The sequence below is a fragment of the Aphis gossypii genome, chromosome X (assembly GCF_020184175.1).
Source record: "Aphis gossypii isolate Hap1 chromosome X, ASM2018417v2, whole genome shotgun sequence".
Lineage (NCBI taxonomy): Eukaryota > Metazoa > Arthropoda > Insecta > Hemiptera > Aphididae > Aphis > Aphis gossypii.
The window spans coordinates 2,220,142-2,242,262 of record NC_065533.1 but is presented as its reverse complement, the minus strand read 5'-3'; the positions used below and the strand labels follow the sequence as shown (position 1 = coordinate 2,242,262).

The 22,121-nt window shown below is 35.8% G+C and overlaps 3 protein-coding genes across 6 annotated transcripts; 2 read left to right on the top strand and 1 right to left on the bottom strand.

Annotated features, from left to right (window-relative positions):
- The first annotated feature begins 9,172 nt into the window (after window positions 1–9,172).
- LOC126551981 (death-associated inhibitor of apoptosis 1-like) lies at window positions 9,173–14,003 on the top strand. 4 transcript variants are annotated; one of them, XM_050206408.1, is made up of 3 exons: window positions 9,173–9,904; window positions 10,112–10,128; window positions 11,302–11,439. In XM_050206408.1, the coding sequence occupies exons 1-3, from the start codon at window positions 9,535–9,537 to the stop codon at window positions 11,332–11,334; spliced, it is 420 nt and encodes a 139-aa protein (XP_050062365.1). In that variant the 5' UTR covers window positions 9,173–9,534; the 3' UTR covers window positions 11,335–11,439. The 4 variants fall into 4 exon arrangements, 2 of the variants coding, with proteins under 2 accessions (XP_050062365.1, XP_050062364.1); XM_050206407.1 differs by having other exon boundaries at window positions 9,173–9,937; XR_007605846.1 differs by lacking the exons at window positions 9,173–9,904; window positions 11,302–11,439 and adding exons at window positions 12,530–13,128; window positions 13,293–14,003 and having other exon boundaries at window positions 9,949–10,128.
- A 3,368-nt stretch (window positions 14,004–17,371) lies between these two features.
- LOC126552279 (uncharacterized) lies at window positions 17,372–19,063 on the top strand. Its single transcript, XM_050206974.1, has 3 exons — window positions 17,372–18,495; window positions 18,583–18,809; window positions 18,861–19,063. The coding sequence occupies exons 1-3, from the start codon at window positions 17,372–17,374 to the stop codon at window positions 19,061–19,063; spliced, it is 1,554 nt and encodes a 517-aa protein (XP_050062931.1).
- Window positions 19,064–19,993: 930 nt separating this feature from the next.
- On the bottom strand, window positions 19,994–21,349 carry LOC126551980 (uncharacterized). Its single transcript, XM_050206406.1, has 2 exons — window positions 20,431–21,349; window positions 19,994–20,351 (listed from the first exon to the last, which is right to left on the bottom strand). The coding sequence occupies exon 1, from the start codon at window positions 21,269–21,271 to the stop codon at window positions 20,663–20,665; it is 609 nt and encodes a 202-aa protein (XP_050062363.1). The 5' UTR covers window positions 21,272–21,349; the 3' UTR covers window positions 19,994–20,351; window positions 20,431–20,662.
- Between the last annotated feature and the right edge of the window lie 772 nt (window positions 21,350–22,121).

The window sequence follows — 22,121 nt, the reverse complement described above, 5'->3', positions numbered from 1 at the left end:
TGGTATTACAATCAAAGTTATAAAGGCAGCGTGGCCAGCCATTGATATACGTTTACTAAAACTTATAAATGGTTGTCTTACGAAAAGGATATTTCCTGCTTTGTTGGAAGCATGCCGAGGTAGTTATTTTATTAAAGAACAAAGACAAAGATCCATTAAGGGCTAAAAGTTACAGACCAGTTAGTCTACTCCCGGTGCTGAGTAAAATCTTGGAAGAAGTGGTGTGCGATCTGCTAGAGTTGGACTCGGGCTTGAAGCTGAGCTGTAACCAACATGGTTTTAGGCCACAGAAGTTGACAAAGACAGCGCTCGACGAAGTAGCTGAATGGACGGACAATAATGGCAAACATGTACTGGGTTGATTCCTAGACATAAATGGCGCTTTCGATAATGTTAGATGGTCCCAACTTGCCCTAGATATGAAGGCTCTTGGTTGCAAACAGTCGTTAATCGACATCGCTATAAGCTACCTCTCCGACCGAACAGCAACATATAATATTGGCAGTGTCCAACGTACAATAAAACTTACCCGAGGTTGCCCAAAAGGCTCGAAGTTTGGACCTCGGCTTTGGAATGTCACAATGGATCCTCTCCTGAAAAGTATGTCCCTGGAATCGACAAACGTTGAAGCATACACCGATGACATCGCAATTTTAGTAGACACTAGGAATCAACTGATAAGGCACACTGAAAGAGCTCTCGATATAATTTATGGTTGGGCAAATATAAGAGGTTAAACATTCACCAAAGAAAAATCGGTGATGGTTCCGTTGAAGGGTGGCTTGGTTCCGGTATTCACGGCTCGATTTAGTGGCAGCATTATCAGATCAGTGGATCACACAAAATACCTTGGCCTCACGCTGCAAAGTAACTTCTACTTTGATTTGGATGCAATTGATTTGCTAGAATCAAGTACGGATGTTTTCAAGACTGAAAAGCATCAGAAAGTCAAAGTGGGGTACATCCCCGGAAATTCCCATCATGTTATATAAAGCGGTCTATATACCCAGAATTATGTATGGCGTTACTACCTGGTTCAACCAGATAAAACATAAGGAGAACTTAAAAAAGAAATTAACCAGCGCTCAACGAAGAACACTACTGGCTATCACAGGTGCCTATAAACCGGTTAGCACTCATGCACCCCAAGTCATCGCAGGGACTCCACCCATTGTCCTGCATATAAAAAGTAAGATTGACATCGACTATGGACTATCATCCGATATGGCCAAAGCAAGATGTCTGAATGAGTGGCACGCTGTGTGGTCCAACTCGTCGAAGGGCCAATGGACGCATAGTTTCTTACCGGACATTAGGCAAAGACTTGTGATGCCAATCATTTGTGACGACTATACTAGCCAAATAATAACAGGGCATGGTGACTTCAATCACAAGCTACACGAGTTCAACCTAGTTGACGACCCGGCATGCAGTTGTGGCCATCCAATTGAAGACGCGAAGCACATCTTGGAAGACTGTCCAAAAGGGATCGATTGCGTAGGTCAATGGAGCAGATTGGAGCCAACTGGCCATATGAAAATACAGAATATATTAAAAACAGGGAATCCTGGGAAACCCTCACCTGTTTCGCCACAAGCTATTTAAAGGATAAAGAATTAGAAAGAATGGACTACAGAGGAGCTGAATAGCAACTACAGTAATAACAACCTACATCGCTGATAAGCAGCATCCCCTCGCGCAGGGCCTAGTTCCGGCTGGGATGGGCATGACGACCCCACGCTGCCTGAGTCAATCACCGACCGGGGGTGAGGTCTGGACTGCGTCTAAATACCAGTCCCGACCATAAACCCGTAGAGCGGGGTCGGGGAGCCCCACGGCCGTAAGGTTCGTGCCCCGACACTAGGGCCAAACAACACCGTGGGCCTCTGGAGTTGGACTCGCTGGGGTTGTGGTTTTGCTAGAAACGACCACTAGCCATCGGCTAAGTTGGAGGTGGATACCTTTATTCGTTGTCCCTATCTACTATCTAGCGAAACCACAGCCTTGGATTCGTTAGAGTGCGCCGAGCCGACTTGTCGGTCCGGTCCTTGTCACCGGTACGTTTAGTCGTGCGGGAGGCGCGGCTCCTGGCGGGTGTCGCGCCTTTTCGCTCGGCTACCCGTCAATCTTGAGTGGCAACTGAGGTGTTGCGTCCTCGTCGATGGACGGACCAGGCCTCGTTAGAGAGTGTTAGGCGCGACGTTTCGGCTGATTACACTATGCGCCCTCGTCATTGCAATGACGGGGGCGCGGGTGCTCGGGTAGACCCTCTTCCGCGACCGCGACCCGCTCCTGATACCGTCCGCGGTGGTTTTCTTGAGCGCTCCCGACTTATACACTTGTGGTTCTCGCTGCGGGGTACGTTTGGAACCGTGCTCGTATCGTGTGCGATGCTTCCCCGTAGCGATAGATGTTAACGCACGCGTCCCGAATCGGTAAAAGGTTCCGGGTACGCGTTCGGCTAAAAGCACATTTTTTTCAACCGTCGGCTCTCGATCGTACGCGATCGTTAGCTATGCGTCCGAAGCTTATGTTTCCTGACGAAAAACTATTAAATAATCATATGCAGACGTGCGTGTCCGGGACGGTTCGTTTTCGTCGACGCTTCCGGGGCGCCGATCGATTACGCGGTCGATGTCTGCGCAGACGGGTTCTACTCGGCGTTGCGTCCCCTCCAGGGGGCGTAGCATCGGGTTTTTCTCATGTCGCCGATCAGAGGGCCGTTACGCGCCGACTTAGGATTTTTCTGACTTAGGTCAGTTGATCCATCGGCTGCGCGCGTGGGCGGTTTCCTCTGGTCGACCTAGCCCCGGTCTTGACATGACTCGTTCGGGGTTCGGGCGCGGACTTCGGCTTGCGTTTTTGTTGGCGTACCGGTTGCGGAGGCGAAGGGCTCGGGATGAAACCGATGCCTAGGCCGGCCGAGGATACTTTACAAGTATTACTATGAATATATATGGACACGCTCCGACGGATTATATCATGGTTCAACCATGAGGATTAACCTAACCCGCCGACAACAACGGCTTTGCTACTTCTGCAAAGACGGGCCCTAATCGGGCATTAGACCAGATAAATCATCTGGGGACCTCTCCCAAAAGGACTGGTCATAACTGGAAGTTACCTTAAACGGTCGCCTTAGGTTCGGAGGTAGCTGAAAATGCGTTCGACCCTTGTCACTTGCAACTTCGAAAGACACTCCCAGGGAAAAATACCAGAGAAAGCTTAGTTTTCTCCCGGGTGGCTTTACCCATTAACTTGGGAAAGTCAGAGAACCCTCGGTTACATTAAAATGTCGCCGAGGGGGGTTGACCTCGAACATTTATTTGTTTGGGGTCAAAAGCGGGCCTGACTTTGGATAGTTGGGGCAGACGCGCTCGGCCTGTCAGATCGTTGTAAAACGTGAATATGTCAGATAACTGAGGGGTCCTGCATCGGATCTGCCTTGCGGACATACAATGGCAAAGAGGGTCCTTGATTGGACCTTCTAGATACCTCCTAAGCTCAGGTACTTAGCTATGAGAATTAGGTTGGCACGGAGAAGGGTAATATACCGTGCTCATAGGGATCTCCCACCCCCCTGGGAAGGTCTGGGGAAATACCTTATCATGTCAGAGAGGCGCAGTGACATGATGGACTTTATAGATCGTCCAACTCGTGGGAACTCAATGTATGAAATTGATAAAATTTGTGTTTTAGGGAAGGTGGAAAAAGGAACGGAAAAAACAGGATTATTTGGTAACGGAAAAGGAAAAACAGGACAATTGGTAGAAGGAGGAGAGGGAGCGCCCTTCGTCTTTACGGGATCGCTCGGGGAAGAAACTCCCCAGAGATCCAATAAAAGGCAGAAGGACGAGGATGGTGAGGGCGTTGACAAATTCACCTACGGTGCTGGGTCCATAGTGGACACCGTGGAGCTGCGGGATTACACCTGCAACCTCGGTCGCCGTGGGAGGGAGTTGTCTGATGAACTTCTCCGTTTGATCATGAAAATGAAAACCGAGAAGGCGTCAATGACGAAAGCGAGGGAGGAGGCCTTCAAGAAAACCAGATCTGGCTTCATGAACGTTATAGACGAGCTCGTCTATGCGCAAATGATTTTCCAGGGAAGGTTGATTGAGGCCAGATACCAACACTCTCATCAGACGGTCTCTGATAGAACCTCGGTAATGGCCGGAGCTTCTCGTTGGGGAGAGTCCTTGGTGTCGGAAACGACCATGGGGAACTTCACTACGGGTGGTGACGTGATTGAAAGGGTGATCGCAGAGATTCAGGCCGAGAAAGAGAAAGAGAGGGCCGAAAAAGTAAGAGGAAAGAGTAAAAAGAAAGAGGGGATGGCAGCAGCAGATTTACCTTTGGTGGTCGAAAAGACTGTTGAAAAGCAGTCTATGAAGCCTAAAAAGGTGGCAAAACCGGTGCCGCAGGAGAAAGGGCGAAAACGGGTGGAATCCCCGGTAAGACCCCCCCTTGAGCAGCCAAAACCTAAGGCAGCGGAATGGACGACAGTGAAGAAAAAGGAGAGAAAGAAGAAAAGTCAGAAGAAGGTCGTCCCGAATGAAGTTAGAATACTTCTAGAGGATATACAAAAGGCCCGTGACAAAAAGCATGGGGGATATGTTCTGAACTGGGCTCCGAAAAGGGACGAGGAATCGGAAAAGCCGAAGGTCACTTCAGAAGTGACTGAGACTCAGATGATCAAGAATCTCTGGGACGAGCTGGCGAAGAGTGTGCCCCAAGGTTTAAGAGGTTGAAGAAGTTGGGGAAAGACAGGTTATATGTGGAACCGGAGAAAGAGGAGACGAGAACACTTCTCCAAAAAGCTTCACTCGACATCCGTCGGGAGGGCGAGAGAAATCCTCATATTATAGTACATGGGGCCGGGATTGAGGTCAAGGACGAAGAAGTTGCCGTGTTGTTGAAAGAGCAAACTGAAAGTTCTGTGACTCTGGCAACGGGATGGTTTAAGAATCTGGAACTCGTCTCGCATAAAAGTAGGGAACCTAGTCACTCTGCCGGTGGGAGTATATCACTTGGCGGTTGCTTAAACCATATTAAGCAGCGGGTTGGATAGTGCCGGGGCCTTACCAGTGGTCGATAAAGAGAAATGATACATCTCAACACTAAACTGGAAGCCGAATGAAAACCCGGTAAAGCCCGAGGGGTGTAAAAACTCTCAGGGCTAAATCGGTGAGAGGCCTAGTTCTAGGCTGATCTCATTCGGCGATGCTTTCCGGACCGTAAGGAAAGGGAAGTGCCTCTGCTTTTTGGGGGACGATCACTGTCTCATATACCTAATCTGCGGAGTGTAGGACCTAGTCCACTATTGGAACTCTATATTCCTATCTACTTAGTGCCGTCTTGACAGCGGCGTAGTACGGACGTGGTTCGCAGCTCCCTCTTACGGTTTTTCCTTGCAGAAGTCGTACCTTCGGAAACTTTGATCCGTTTTTTGTGTTTTTTGATCGTAAAGGTTATTAAAAAGTTCGCGTACAGGCCGGTGTCGGTTTTGAGTCGGTCTGTCCAAAACCCACCTCGTGGGGAACGCTTTAGTTTTCCCCGTAAGGATTAGGTTTGGGTAAGGATTGTTCGGCCGAACTTTCTAGTGTAGGCTTTAGACTCAGATCAGCGGACTCACCATCGCTGCACGGAGGATATTTTCGCCAAGGTCAGTGTATTAAAGTTAAGTTATCATATTCGGGCAGTTCTTCCCATAGATTGGAAGTTATCAATTCCGAGCAGTTCTTCCCTCCTTAGTTATTTTGGAGTGACCAGATCGCAACAGGAATTGACTCTAGAGACCCCGGACAAAGGGAAAACTCTTTTTCTAACTCCTAGGAAAAAGCCGCTGGGACCCGGGGACAACGCTGACCCTCTCTAAGGGTCTAGGACCATCAATTTCCGCGATCGGGAACGGGGCACCCCCTTTTACTTTTTGGCTTTTGTACTTTTTAGGGGAAACCGGTTCGGACGATTATCAGGACCCCCCCCCCCACGGGGAAAACCGGGGTTTTGATCCCCTCCCCTGAAAACCCCCCCTCAAAAATGGGAGATAGGTCTCCGGTGTCCCAGGGAGGATCACCGGCTTCTAAGAAAACCAAGAAGTCTCCAAATCCGCCTCCTGAGGCAAGGGATGCCATTAAATGGATCCGTCACGCCATGTAGCAACAGGCCACTAAAAAGACGTGTATGACCGTGGAGCTGCAGAGGAACATTTTCGACATGTTAGTCAAGCTAAACACTGCAGATCACGATTTTGTTATGGATAACCTGAAGTGCCAGAGCCAACTCGAAGAGATCTGTGTGTCGGCGGCAGTGGCGCACTTCGGGGCTGAGCTCCGGCTACGCGAAGCTGCGCATGAGCAAACACTCGAGGCAGTAGTAGCCAGAGGAGACGGCTAGGTCCTTAGAAGAGGCTGAAACAGAGAAGAACACACCAGACATGCCCATGGAGAGGGCTGAGGTGCCTTCTTATGCGGCGGTGACAGCCAAGGGAAAGGAGACCGGTAACAAAGACCGCAAGGTTGACCGCTCCAGGTCGAGGGTGGAGAAGCGCAACATTAAGATTAAGGAAGCGGGAAAGGAGGAACACGTGCCTGCGTTCATCATGAAAGAATGCCCTGATAAGACGGCCAAGGAGGTCCGTGAGATGATCTGGACTCAGGTTGTCGTGAAGAAATTCCGGCCAAAGTTTCAAACGGTGACGACCTAGACTGGTAAAATCATATTAAAGCCAACGGACAAAGAGACGTCTGATGTCCTGAGGCATTTGTCCAAAGTGTGCCCATCGCTTTTACAAGCAGACAGCCTCCGGTGGCCCCGCGTGCTGATCAAAGGCGTGAGTTCGGACACGCCGTTAACCCAGAGGGACATTTTAGCCCAGAAACCGGAACTGGAGATTAGTGAGGACATCGATGAGGAGGTGGTAAGGCCTGTGTTCAAGACTGGTCCAATGGACAGAGCGTACACGAATTGAGTTGTGGAAGTCAACCCAAACTTTTACGGGAATCTCGAAAACACCACCGTCTACCTGGTCTTCATGAGATGCAGCACAAGTCTATATGACGAAGTCACACAGTGCCACCTTTGTCTAAGGTACGGACACCCAGCAGCCAAGTTCAACGAAAAAGAATGTGTCTGCGCGCACTGTAGCCGCAAGGGTCACAAGGCTGCGGACTGTCCCGCCGCTGAGGCCCACCCCACCTGTGTGAACTATGGGGGAAAACACAGTGCCCAGGACAAGACCTGCTCATCGAGAACGTCGACCCTGATCAGTCGGGTTAGGAGGACCGATTACGGTACTGCCAAATAAGCGCCTCCTCCTTCAAGATCGTTCAGCTGAATATGGGCCGGGCAGCTGCAGTTAGCGACCATTTCTTAGCCTTTTGTCAGGAAACCGGAGTGGATATTGCCATGGTGCAAGAGCCGTATACCAACAAAGGTAAGCTCACAAGTTTCGAGGTCAATCCAATTAGGTGCTATTTATCTTAGGGAATATGGCGAAGAGGAGGTCCAGAGCACATTAACCACGGCGCGGCCATTGTGGTATTCAATACAGAACTAGTGGTGGTAGTCAGAAACTCTGAGGAAGTTGAAAACTTTGTATCTGTTGACTTGGAATGCGGAGAAGATAGAAGAGTCACTCTGACAAGCGGATATTTCAAATATAGAGTACCCACACAAGTCCACGTTGCGGCACTCGAGGGTGTACAGCGGCAGGCCTCGGTCGATACTCTGATTACCCTGGATTCGTTCGCTTTTTCAACCAGGTGGTTGGTTCAGTAGGATTAATGACAGACGTGGAGAGGCATTGTCTGCTTGGGCGGATGATAGGCACCTACAAATTGCGAACAAGCGCAGCGCGTTCACAACGTTCAACGGCCCTCGTGGTAGCACGAACATAGACATTACCTTGTCCAGCGAAAGCATACATTCCAGAGTTCATGAGTGAGCGGTAATTCCTGTTGTTACGTCCAGTGATCACCAGGTGATCTCTTATACACTTGAGCTTCATCTTAGGGAGTTTGTACACAGACCCGGCAGGTTCCATCTACACAGACGGAACTATGACAAATTTTCGCAGGAGTTGCGGCAAGGACTGCCCAAAGACTCGAGGACACTGAAGATCTGGAGACCATGTCCCAGGCCTTCTATGCTGCTATTTCGGCTTCAGCCGGAAAATACGCCACTATACGCCGAAGAAGAAGGAAAGTTGGTGGTCGCCGGAACTAACAGAGGCAAGAAAGGCAGTTAGAGTAGCGTCGAGACAGGCTGGTTTAACGGGCGACCGACGACTATTCAATTTGAAAAGAAACGAGTACACTCGTCTGCTGCGAACCAGCAAGATTTATACGTGTAGACAATTTTGTTCCATGGAAGGGAAGTTCCCATGTGGCAAGCTTTACAAATGGCTAAGGGGAGCAAAGCAGTCCTTAACGGCACCTGGCCTCATGAGGAAGCCGGACGGAACAATGTGTCGCAATATAGATGAATCGGTATCCCTGCTCCTGAATGCGCTGATACCAAACTACCCGTTACGGCCGGAAGTTAGGCGTTCAGAACCAGGCGGAGATGTTTTGGAGCCATTTACGGAGGAACAGCTTAAGACCCTAGCGTGCATCATTGCACCGAACAGAGCTCCAGGTATGGACAGCATCACGGGAGCGATGGTGCGAATTTTATGGATGCCGTTAGGCCCCAGGATAAAGAACATTAGGTTAATAACCGCACGTTTCCCTGACAGCTGGAAGGCTGCTCAGGTAGTACCCATACTGAAGGATAAGGACAGAGATACAAGAGTTCCAAAATCGTACAGGCCGGTTAGCCTGCTTCCAGTCCTGGGTAAGATTGTGGAGAAAGCGATAAATCTCAGACTTAACGAACAAATAAAACCGAGGCTCAAGGGGAAGCAGTTTGGCTTTACCCAGGGTAAATCCACAATGGACGTTATACACAATTTGCTGTCGTGGAGCGATCTCAGAGAGGAGTAGCATGCCATATCGATTTTTCTCTACATCTCAGGTGCAAGTAGTATATATTTGTATGTTCTGAGCACCTTTTTTACAGGGAGATTTCTTCATTTCAAGGGGGCATTTCTACATGCTCCACCGTGTAACAAAAATCTCAAAAAACCTTAATGTATGTTCTGAGCACTTTTTCCACGGGGGGACATTTCTACATGCTCCACCGTGTAACAAAAATCTCAAAAAACCTTAATGTATGTTCTGAGCACTTTTTCACGGTAGTCAATTTTTTTTTAGATGGAATAATATCGCTAACTCAGATTTAATGTGTAACATAATACGGTGTTAACACAATACGGTACCTATAACAATCTGACTACTAAAAGTAACAATTTACAATTTATTTATTACTTATACATGTTGGCTACACTGAGCTGTAATTCTTTAGTAACAAAATTATTTTTTCTTTACATTTTAGTAACTAATTAACCATCGTTAAACCAAGTTGTGTTTTATGTTTATTTTTTCTATCTCTTAAGAATATATTTTTTATAGTAATACATTTTGATTTTCAATGCCATTTAAAAAAATGAACTTACAAAAAACTAGCAATGACATTTCTTCATTAGTTTCTTTAGTACGAAACAAATCATTCCCAACATATCCGGAATACATTACATTTACATCCAGATTAAAAACGTATGATATATTACCATCAAAAATACCTCAAAATAAATATTTATTGGCTGATTGTGGTTTCATATACAGAGGAGTAAAAGACGTTGTAGAATGTTTTTCCTGCGGACTTGTCTTACACGATTGGAAAAAAGATGATATACCATGGATTGAACACTCGAGACATAATCCGGAATGTGTATATGTATTATTATCAAAAGGAAATCACTTTGTTGAATATGTAAAAACCAAATGCGGAAAAGCTAAATGTAATTGTGAAATTGAATCATATGATACCACTTGTTAGTATATTAAGATTTTAAAAAAAAAAAATGTTATATAATAGGTATCGAATAAATTATCGAATTCTATTAAACAACTTAAATGTGTTATTATTCAATCCTTTATCTTGTAAATACGTGACCTAATGGATAAGGCGTGAAGTTCTGTTTAAATAATATAAGGTTTAATTTCAGGTTTGATGCAAATTAATGTAAGTATATAATAATTAATAATTCTTCTCACCCACCCTCCACACTTATCAATTAGGTCACGTATTTACTTTTACTTTTTTTTTTTTTTTTTTTTTTTTAATAATTTTAGTCATAGAGTATAATTTATAGGGGGGACGTCTCTATATACTCTATGATTTTAGTATAAAATGTTGTTATATTTAGCAATATTATCAGTATATGATAAACACTCTAACAATCATAGCACTACTTCAACAAACGTAATTCATTAGAATAAAAAAAAAAAAAAATCTATAAGAATTTAAAGACCGCTAGCTACAATATGATTTCACCAGTTGTTTCAAAGTCAGTATTCGAAATTCGACCGTATGGTAAAAAAAGTGTAACAGTTGGATTGCTTGTTAACAAAAAGATTTCAATCGTTATATTATTAGAATGTAAAATAACTAAAAAGATTTTAAACCTTGATCTTGAACAATGGCTTACATTAATGTGTGAAAATAATTACAATACAATTATCGATAATCTGCAAACTCGATGTAAACGTGTAAGAATAACTGACAATTTAAGTTATTCTGTTAATGTGAAACAGTCTTCAATTATATTATTCTAATGAAAATTATATACTTATTACTTTATCACATACCGATTTACACCGTTTGAAACAATTGCAACACTGTATTGATTTATATATTATTGAAAAACAAAAAAAATTGTTAAGTTATCAAAAGACTTTTGACACGGCATATTCACTAATTATGGCAGATGTAAATGGGTTACCTTTTTCTTGTCGTCGGAATGAATTTACAAACCAATATATTCAGAATTATGACTTAAGTTATAGTAATATGGAGTCTAACGATATTTCTTTTATGTATGAATTATTACAGTATCATTATAACTCACTATCAGATATGATATTACAAGACTTAGTAGTCTAATTTTTTTTTTTTTTCAATCAGCTGTTAACCAGTAATTTATATATAGTTTTTGTTTTATATACATAAATAAAATATAATATAATATAATATTTAATTGATATACAATGTGAGTGATGGTATAAAAAAAATAAAACAAGTATATTTAAACTGAAAATTTTTTTTTTTTTTTATTTTACATAGTACCACCTATTATATTCAAATTTTTTTTCTACTGTCATTAATAAATACATTATTATGTCTTTGATAATTTAGATCTTGTTATCTTCCTCTTTGGATCAGTCATAAAGCGCGTGAATATTTTTTGTACAACCTCTGTTAAATTATTCTTAAGTTCTTGATCTTTTGTTTGATCGGTTATCGTTACTTTAAGGCTACATTCAGCATGTTTCCATCTATAAAAAAAAAAAAAAATAAATAAATTTATTTTTTTTATTTTTTTAATCTTACTGTAATATGATTATTAAAAAAAAAATGTATTACAAGTATATTATATTAGACTCTGGGTAAAGCGGATAACTGCACATAGTGAATAATGTTAATACATTTTTGAATATTGGTGATTAAATAATAAAGAGCATATAAGTTGTCAGCAATGTGTATCGTCTTTGTATGGATAATGATTTAATATCATTCACTAGTTTACATTCGTTATAAAAGCGTTTATCCGAAAATAGTCCTGGTCTCTCCGTATATAAATAATATAATATATTATATTACCTGTTCTTGCTATCAACATTCTTAATATTTTTGATCTTATAGTGACTGATGGTCCAGTACTCGGAACTTCTTTCATCAGTTGGAGATTTAACATTTATCAGATCATCATCTTGTTTTACCGTAATAGTATTTATGATATCAGTTTCAATCTTTTCATTTTGTAGTAATTTTTCAATATTATCCAAAATAATATTCTAAAAAAAAAAAAAAAAAAAAAAAAAAAAAATGTAAAATTTACTTTACTGTAAATGTTTTGTTTTACTTACTTTTTAGCCATTGTTTTATTCTTATTTGATTTGACTTGTTTTATATTTTTATTACGTATGTCTTTTTTCGTCGATTTAAATGATTTAACCTCATCATTTATACTCATATTGTTATAATCGTTCTGAAATAAAATAAAATTTGGTAACTAAAAATCTAATAAAAATATATACGCTACACCTATTTATTTATATCTTTAAGTACGAGTATAATACCTCGAACCAACATAGTTCAGTATTATACAAAATAAAAAAAATTGTACTTAGTCATCTTACAAATTTTACCAATAATTATAAATTATATAAAAAACATATTATTTTGTACTTACATCACTATCGTTCATCGATTCTTCGTTACTACTATTTACTGAGCTAACAAATGACATTTTTTTTTTTATTTTTTTTATTCAGTTATAACTTGTAGCTATTAAATGGACTTACGTACTTTCTCTAAAAGTGACTTGCTATTTGTATTTAGTGATATATTTTATACATTTCAGTTGAAGCATACTGAAACGGAAAGGGTAAAATTATATTGTTTGATAGAGATGGTAAATTATGTGCGACTATATTTTTTTATTATTTGACACCGAATATAATATTTTTATAAATATGCTAATTATTATAATGAGATCACACCGTTCTAAATCAAATCAAAATTATGATTATTATTTCATAAGACGGAAATAATATGTAGATTATTATAATGAGATCACACCACTCTAAATCAAACCTAAATTATAATAATTATTATTTCGAAAAGTACCGAGAGTAAATGTGCCGTATCATATCATTCACCTCACACTGCTCAGCACATAGACGACACACGGAAATTTTTTAATATTTCAACTTTTCAAAGAACATTGTAAGTATATATCATTAAACGTAAAATATAAAATAGGTAGTTATAAATCTAAGTTAACTTTTTTTTTTTTTTTTTTTTTTTTTTACTTATATAATATCAACAGTTTTATCGTAAACATTGAACAACGGTCTCACAAACTTATAATATATCATACCACATCACGACGCTCAACACAAACACACACGGAAAAAGTTCATTTTTTTTTCAAATATTTCAACTTCACAAAATATCAATGTAAGTATATATCATTAGTATAGATATTATTTTTAAAAAAAAATATAGACAGATAGGTGTACGTTACATATAGAATGATTCAAACGAATACATGCACATTATTATTGTAGGTATACGTGTACAATATTCAATTAAAAACTGTTTTTTAAAAATATAAATTACAGTATGTCTTCAATCGTTTCAAACAATACACGGGATAGAAAAATCAACAATATTCTAGAATCTTTAGAATATTATCGTACTAACCCAGAAATCACCTTTAGATATGTAGGAGATTATTACCCATTTATGGTAAAGGATCATATATTAAATATTTTAACCGATCCACTTCGAAATTATACATTAGTTGAACTGTGTATACAAAATGTAGGAACCCAAAAGTGGTGTAGCAGTGCATGTTATCATGATGAAAGATCTGGCGGTTTTCAAACTTATTACAATTCTATATACCAGTTTGTTCGATTTAAAGATATAGAAGCGTTTAAAGATTATTGTTATTATACAAAATGTATATTATGTGGTCGGTTTTTAACAAAAGGAGTTTGTTTAGAAAGTAACCCATTCCCTGCTAGTATTGACGTCGTACCTGTACCCGTAACATATTCAAGTTTTTTTGTTTTAGATATGATGAGAAATATATCTCATCATTAAAATTTTAACTAACGATAAAACAATTTTTTCTAAGATGTATACATTTTAAAACGTTAATTATATTGTTATTTAGTTTATTGTAAAAACGCTGTTGAATAATGATAGTAAAATAAATATTAAAATCGCTACTATTCTTTTAACGATAAACAATTATACACAGTTTAAAATAACATTTATTATTATTATTATTATTTTTTTTTTCCTTAATCGAAACCATATTTATCTACCCCTATTATATTTAAACACTTTTAAGGTTATTATTATTATATAATTATACGCTTTATATATACGAACATTGTTAATATAATTCTTACAAGATATTATATTTTAATTACTACCTACAAAATGTTGTATAAATTTCAAATAATGTATTATATTTCGTAAAAAAAGAATGAAATGACAACTATTAAAACTTATTATGTTTACAAAAACCATGAATTCATATGATTATATTATTAACGTTGAAATCTATAATGTGAAAGATACAATTAATGTTGAACGTGATTATACATTTAATCACATAAGTTTGAAAAAATACTATGTAGGTACTTGTATCTATGTTTACGTTCAACATTCTTTATTAATATTTTAACTGTGCTGTAAAAATTTATCGCATAATACGAGTTGAATATAACATATAAAGGAAGAAAATAATATCGTATCGTTTACCATTATTATCGTTCAACAAGCGTTCGTATAAACCAAATCCGATCACGTTTGATGACTGTGATTTATCGTTGAATTACAAAAGTACAGTAGAAGCCGCTTATTTTAAATAAATAAAAATAAATATTAGAAAGAAACACTTTGGGACCAAAGTGAAATGTGTCAATTAACCGATTGTTTCTAATAAGCGATTTGTTAGATTTGTAGTAAACCCCCAATGCACCTGCATTATATTTTTATTACATTATATTATTAAATCAGGTAGAAAATGTGTATTAATTTAAGTAATACACCTGCATTGTAAGCAATAGACCAGAGATCAGAAAAACATGTTCTTTCCGCCAAATGTTAGCTTTGACTCAGCGGAAACACCTGGTTATATTTACATAGTTCAAAGATCACCAGAGATACATGTTTTCCGCATGTTTTAGCCACACGCAGCGGAAACAACAGGTTAACTAACCTTCGTCTAATTGATTCAAATAACCGATGTACTGTTTCAATAATTCGATTTATTTTAAATGTTCTAATATACGGATGATCCGTCCCGGTATATTTTGTTTCAATAACGTGATTGTATCAATAATCCGTGTTTCTAATAATAGGCTTCTACTGTATATTAATTATTGAATAAAATATTACCATTTACAGTTTCAAAAATAAAAATAATAAAATGGAATCATCTACGTTCATCAAACTACGAATTGAAGAAATGTATGAACGGCGTGAAACAAATTTTACCGATGCAGACGAAGAAGAAAAGATACACAAAGAAAAAATAAGAATAATAAACCAAATTATTAAAAAATTAAAAGATGAAAAAAAACAACTTAAACTTAACTATGAAAAATCACAATATGCATTATTTAAATCTGAATTAAATATACGCAATTGTTTAAATTCGCTGCACAAACAATTAGAATCTTTGAATCTAGACTAAAACTATTCTAAAACTTTGCTATATTATCATATAATAATATACATTAAATAATATAATGAAATGAATATGAATATGAATATGAATATGAACAATTAATGTATTATTATTATTATTTTTTTTTTTTTTAATATAATTTATTTACAGTTACATAATGAAAAGAAATACAATTACTAAACGTAGACGGATGGAATCAGCTGTTAAGGGTGAACTTGTTGAAATTGAACGATTTAAAAACTGTTCGAGAACGTTTATTGTTAAAAACAAGAAGAAGAAATAATAGACTACTATGTATTTTTTAGTTATGTTTCTGAAATGTTAATTTCTAGGTTAACACAATCAAGCCAGCAGTCAACAATTAAATTTAATTTACATGTTGATAGCATGTATGAACAACTATTAACGAATGAAGTACAAGATATGTCATTTAAAACAACAAACGTATTAGCATGCAAATCATCCAATTTTAATAGCTTATTAAACAAAATGTTTAACAAACTATTATCTGAGGAAGAACAGTTTATATCAAAAAAATCAGGCTGGTCACTTAAATCTATAGATTGTATACAATTACGAATTAATACAGTTAATCCTCTTAAAGGAGGAAAAACATATTTAGATTTACCTAGTCATATTAAAAAAAAAAAGCAGTTATTAATGTAAAAAATAACGATAACGAATGTTTCAAGTATTCAATACTAAGTAAGTACGATAATCGTTTGAATAAATCTCGGTTTAAAAAAATATTTTGGTATGTTAGAAAAAAAAAGTGGGTTTAATTTTAAATGCATCGATTTTCCAACACCTATAACTCAGTTAAAAAATTTGAAAAAATAAACAATGTATCAATAAATATTTACAGCTTAGATGATAATAATGTAATTTACCCATTACGTATAACTAATATTGAAAAAAAAAAAATCATTTTGATCTTTTTCTATTTGGTGATAATAATACAGCTCATTATTGTTATATTAACAACTTCTCGAGGTTTATTAGAAGCCAAAGAACTAAAAATTGTTCAAAATTGATTATATGTAAGAGATGTTTTACAAGTTTTGGAAATAAACCGTGTAAAAGCAAACTTTGGGGTGAAACAGGATTAATTAGACATAAAGAAATGTGTATTAAAAATAAATTAGGAAGACCTATAATGTTTGAAAAAGGAGATGACGATTTCATATATTTCAAAAACTATAAAAATACTCAACGAATCCCAATTGTTATATACGCTGACTTCGAATGTATTTTAAACCCTAAACAACCTGATAAATTCTTTCAAAATGGTAAAAAAAAAAAAAACTCATATCACACATTTACATAAACTTATGAGTTACGGGTTTTATGTAAAAGTTGACTATAATATTATTTCGAAAAAATTAATAAAAAAGTTTGAAATTCCTAGAAAAGTAGTAATATACAGAGGTAAAAATGCTGCAAAAAAATTTATGAATAGTATGATAATTATAGGAAATAAAATTAATGATATTTATAAAACTAATTTACCAATTAACGAATTGACTTTAAAAGAAGAAAAAAATTTTCAAAAAGCTAAGGTTTGTGAAAAATGTTTATTAACTTTTAAAGATAATAATTTGTTAAAAGTTCGAGATCACTGTCATATAACTGGAAATTATAGACGATGTATTTGTGTAAAATGTAATTTTCAGCTAACTAATCCATCATTTGTACCAATCTTCTTTCATAATCTAGCATATGACAGTCACTTTATAATTCGAGAACTTGGATGTAACGATAAAGATATTCATGTTATACCTAATTCATCTGAAAAATATATATCATTTAGTAAAGCAATCGCACCAAAATTTAACATAAAGTTTGTTGATACATACCGTTTTATGGCTGAAAAATTAAGTAAACTAGCAAAAAATTTATCGGAAGATAAGTCGAGGTTTAGAGAAACTATTAAAATATTTTCTATTGAAGTGTTAGATTTAGTTACACGAAAAGGAGTCTTCCCTTATGAATATGTTGATAGTTGGAGTAAACTTAATGATTTTTTTACCTTCAAAGCTTAAATTTTATAGCACTCTAACCGATGAAAATATTACTGATGACGATTATATACATGCGAAAAATGTATGGAACGTGTTTAATATAAAGACATTAGGTGAATACAGTGATCATTATTTAAAAACTGATGTTGCTATACTAGCTGATGTGTTTGAAAATTTCAGAGACTTATGTTTATCTACTCTTGAGCTAGATCCTGCTTATTATATGACTGCTCCAGGATTTGCGTATGACTGTATGCTTAAATATACTAAGATCGAATTAGAAAGGTTAAAATGTCCTAACATGCTTTTGTTTATCGAGAACTCAATTCGTGGGGGAATAACTCAATCAACTAAAAGGTATGCTAAAGCAAATATACCAAATATTGAAGGATTGAATTATAATTCTAACGAACCGATTACATGGTTAACATATCTTGATTGTGTAAATTTATATGGAAAGTCTATGTTAACAGAATTACCTTTTAAAGATTTTGAATGGGTTGATGACTTAAATATAGACGTAACTAAAATTGCTGATGATTCTGAAGTTGGATATATATTAGAAGTTGATGTCGACTACCCTAAAAATTTGCATAAAACTCATAATGATTTCCCGTTTTTACCGTTAAACGAATGTCCACCAAATTCTAATGTTAAGAAATTGTTAACTACACTATTACCGAAAAAAAACTATATTGTTCATTACAAAAATTTAAAACAAGCGATTTCTCACGGTCTTAAACTTGTAAAAATTCATCGAGCTATCCGATTTTCTCAAAAGAAATGGATGGCATCGTACATTGAATTATGTACTAAAATGAGAACAGAAGCTAAAAACGAGTTTGAAAAAGAATTCTGGAAGCTTTTAATTAATAGTGTTTTTGGAAAATGTATGGAGAATGTTCGAACAAGAATTTCTATAAAACTGATTTCGTCAGAAAAAAAAGCTAATAAATTAATGGCAAAAACTAATTTTAAAGATAGAACTATATACTCTAGGAATCTTATGGCTATTCATCAACATAAGGAAACTATTAAATTCGATAAGGCGATTTATGTAGGATCTGCAATTTTAGACGTTTCAAAAACTTTTATGTATGATTTTCATTATAATGTAATGAAAAAGAAATATGGTAGAAAAATTAGTTCTTTATATTCGGATACAGATTCCTTGGTATATAGCATTCAAACGAAAAATTTTTTCGATGATTTAAAAAATGATTTATTGCCATATTTTGACACATCTAATTATCCTAAAGACCATTATTGCTTTAGTGAAATTCATAAAAGCCAACCAGGATTCTTCAAAGACGAACTTAAATCAATAATTCTTAAAGAATTCATTTCATTGAGACCGAAATTATACGCTTATAAAACCATAGATGATACTGTAGAAAAAAAAGCAAAAGGTGTAAAAAAATATGTAATAAAAAATCATATGAAATTTATTGATTACATAGAGATATTAAATGCTTTTATCAACCATAGACCTGTTGAGAAAAAACAATCTCACAGAAACATGAATTTCATTCAATCGAATAAACATGTTGTTCATTCAAAAACAATGAACAAGCTTGTTCTCAGTGCTAATGACGATAAAAGATATATAATGAATGATGGGATAAATACATTGGCGTATGGTCATTACAAACTCACAAGATAATTTAATTAAAAACTTAATGATTCAACAATCAGTAGGTATATACAGCGTTATTTAGCGAAATATTATACAAAATTCAACAGCTTTATTTTTTTTATTGAATAAATTTAGCACTAGGAGCGGTATTACACAACAGCTTTATTATTTTTTCATTGAATAAATTTATTACTATATAGCGCTTTCTGTTTATATCAATTGTGGATATATTAAGTTTTTTAAAAATAGACTACGGAGTACTAGGAGAGCATGTGAAATAATTAATTTTACTTGATAAAAAAATTTGTATAATATAATATTTTTTTATTATAAAAATGTGTCATACATTAAAAAAAAAAAAAAAATCTTTATTTTAAAATATCTGATGATGTTATCCATGAATTTTGACTCGAATCGAAACCTAGCCATTTAACAAACATTTTATTACCAACTTTTTTTATAATACGTTCAACGAGGAAAGTCTGTCTGGAAAATCAGTTAATTTAATTTCCTGCTCGTAAAAACCACCTAAGATTATATTGTCTGATCCATCTTTTAGTTGATAAGTTACTGGATTTGTCTGTAAAACTTTTGAAACTGTAAATATTTCCGTTGTCCAATTTGGTGTATATCCTTTACTAAATATATGTTTATACTTAGATATTCTTACTTTGTCATTAACTTTTAATTTTGGTTTGTATAATGTATCATTAAATTGTGTATTAAATTTAATTTTGTTTGTATCCGCTCGAGCTTCATTCGGTGTACATTTGATTGTTCTATGTTTTGTGTTATTATAGTTATACATAATTTTCGATATTGTATTATACCAATTCCATGTACCTGTTGCAGTAAAATGTTTATATATATTATTTTTAAGAGTTTGTATGACACGTTCAGCCATCGAACACTTAATAACACTGTATGAACTGTAATGTTTAATTTTATATTTTTCATTAAATTTTGAAATTGAATATTATAAAATTCTGTACCATTATCTGTTTGTAACAATTTTGGATGAGCTTTTTTCAATATATTAAACATACCATTTGTACATTCCTTTGATGTTTTATTTTTCAACGCTTCCACCCAAACGTACTTACTATATGTGTCTATGACAACTAAAATATATTTAAAACCATAATTCTGTCTAGAATGAGATTGCATATCCATTAAATCAGCTTGCCAGAGGTCGTCAATAAACCGCGTTACTACACTACGTCTAGGAAATATTTTTCTCGCTGGTCGATGAAGCTCATTAGCTATACTCTCTAAGGTTGTCATTAAACTATAATATTTCTTTCGCGTAATTCTTCTAAAATAGATATTATTTCATTATTAACACCAGTATTACCAACACTTTGTGATGATGTTAAAAGATTTAATCTAGTTACTAGTTCATTTGGGTCGTCATAATAAACTAATTGTGTTTGCGGTATTACATCTTTATATAAACCTGAACCTTTCTTAGGCTGCGGTGTTAAAGTAAAATTAAACATATTTTCAACTGCGGGATCTGTAACCATAGAACTGTTTGCTTCTGGATTAAAATAAAATGGTTCGTTTTTCATAGTCGTATCATCATTAACATTACTACGTTTAGCGTTCGAACTAGATAAATGATCCTTAATGTGGTGTTAAGTTAATTTGAGGAGATCTAAGGTTATTAATTTTAGCTATATGTTCGTTTAACTGTTTTTCTTCATGTTTCATTCGATCATACAGAGGTTTTACAACGACTGACCATTTATGATACCTTGAGGTTTTAGGTTTCCCATCTTCTTTTAAATGAACTCCAGTAGTTTTCAAAATGTTGTAATAGTTTTCTATATCTTCTATAGTTGTTTTTTTCGGTTTCTTCTCACATAATAAAGACCATAGTCCTATAGTCCAAGGATAGTATTTATCGAGCAGCTGTAAGTTACCATGACTAAAAGTTATAGTATGTTTTCCAATTTTATATGAATCACTGACTTTATCATAATACATACCGTAGGATTTATCGTATCGTTTTATTGTAGAACGTTTGTTATTGAAAAAATGTTCAAATGATGAATTTAATTCATCGTCATCATCTTCGTTACTAGAGCATATGGTTTCTATTTTTTTTAATTTAGTTGGTTGTGAGTTACATAAAGTATTTTTTTCTGTCCGTGTACTTAATGGTTCGATTATTGGCTTAAATACATCACGGTAATAGTTGTCAGAATCTATAACACCACGTTTCATTTCCATTATTTTCCGTTTAATATTTTTTTTGATGCTATTAAATTTTCTAACAAAGCTTTTTCTTTGTTCATTGTAAATTATAAACCCAATACAACTGTATCGGATGACTATTGATAGCACTATGTACGGAAAAGTACTACAGTATATATATATATATATATATATATATAAAAATTATTTTATTTTAATAAACGTATGGAAACCGCATCTATATCTTCCTTCATTCATTTCCCGAGTTTTATCGATAACCAAAAACCCATAATCACTGTGATTCCAACAGAAATGAGACATTTTCCGAAATTCTGAGAAATCCATATCTGCAGACGAATGATCGTTAAATATATGTCGTAAATTTGTATCATCTTGTTTCAGTATATTAAAAAGTTTGAGTTATCTCTTACTAACTGTTTTGGTATTTTAGAATACGTTTGCGCCAAATAAAATACAGAGCTAGCACCTGAATGTCTGCAAATGCTGAAGTATTCTCTGATTACAGATTGTGGACCACATATAACATCATCAAAAATTATAATAGAATTTTTCTTAGTTAAGTTCGGTTTTATAACCTTATCAACGCTTGTAAATATGAAAAAATTAGCACCTTCTACATCGTCTATTATTTTTTTAATAAAACATATTTTTCCTGATTCGAGGTTTTAGAGTATAAATAAATATTTTCAAATCTTAACCCATTTGCATGAGTGATCAGATTATACATTATATTTGTTTTTCCTGAACCACTGGGACCGACTAGTATAGCACGTATAGTATCAGGTAATAACGAGCCGTGTCTTGATGGTTTTTTTACCATCTGAACATCTACATTTATAACCTCTAATTTATCTTTTTGATCGAT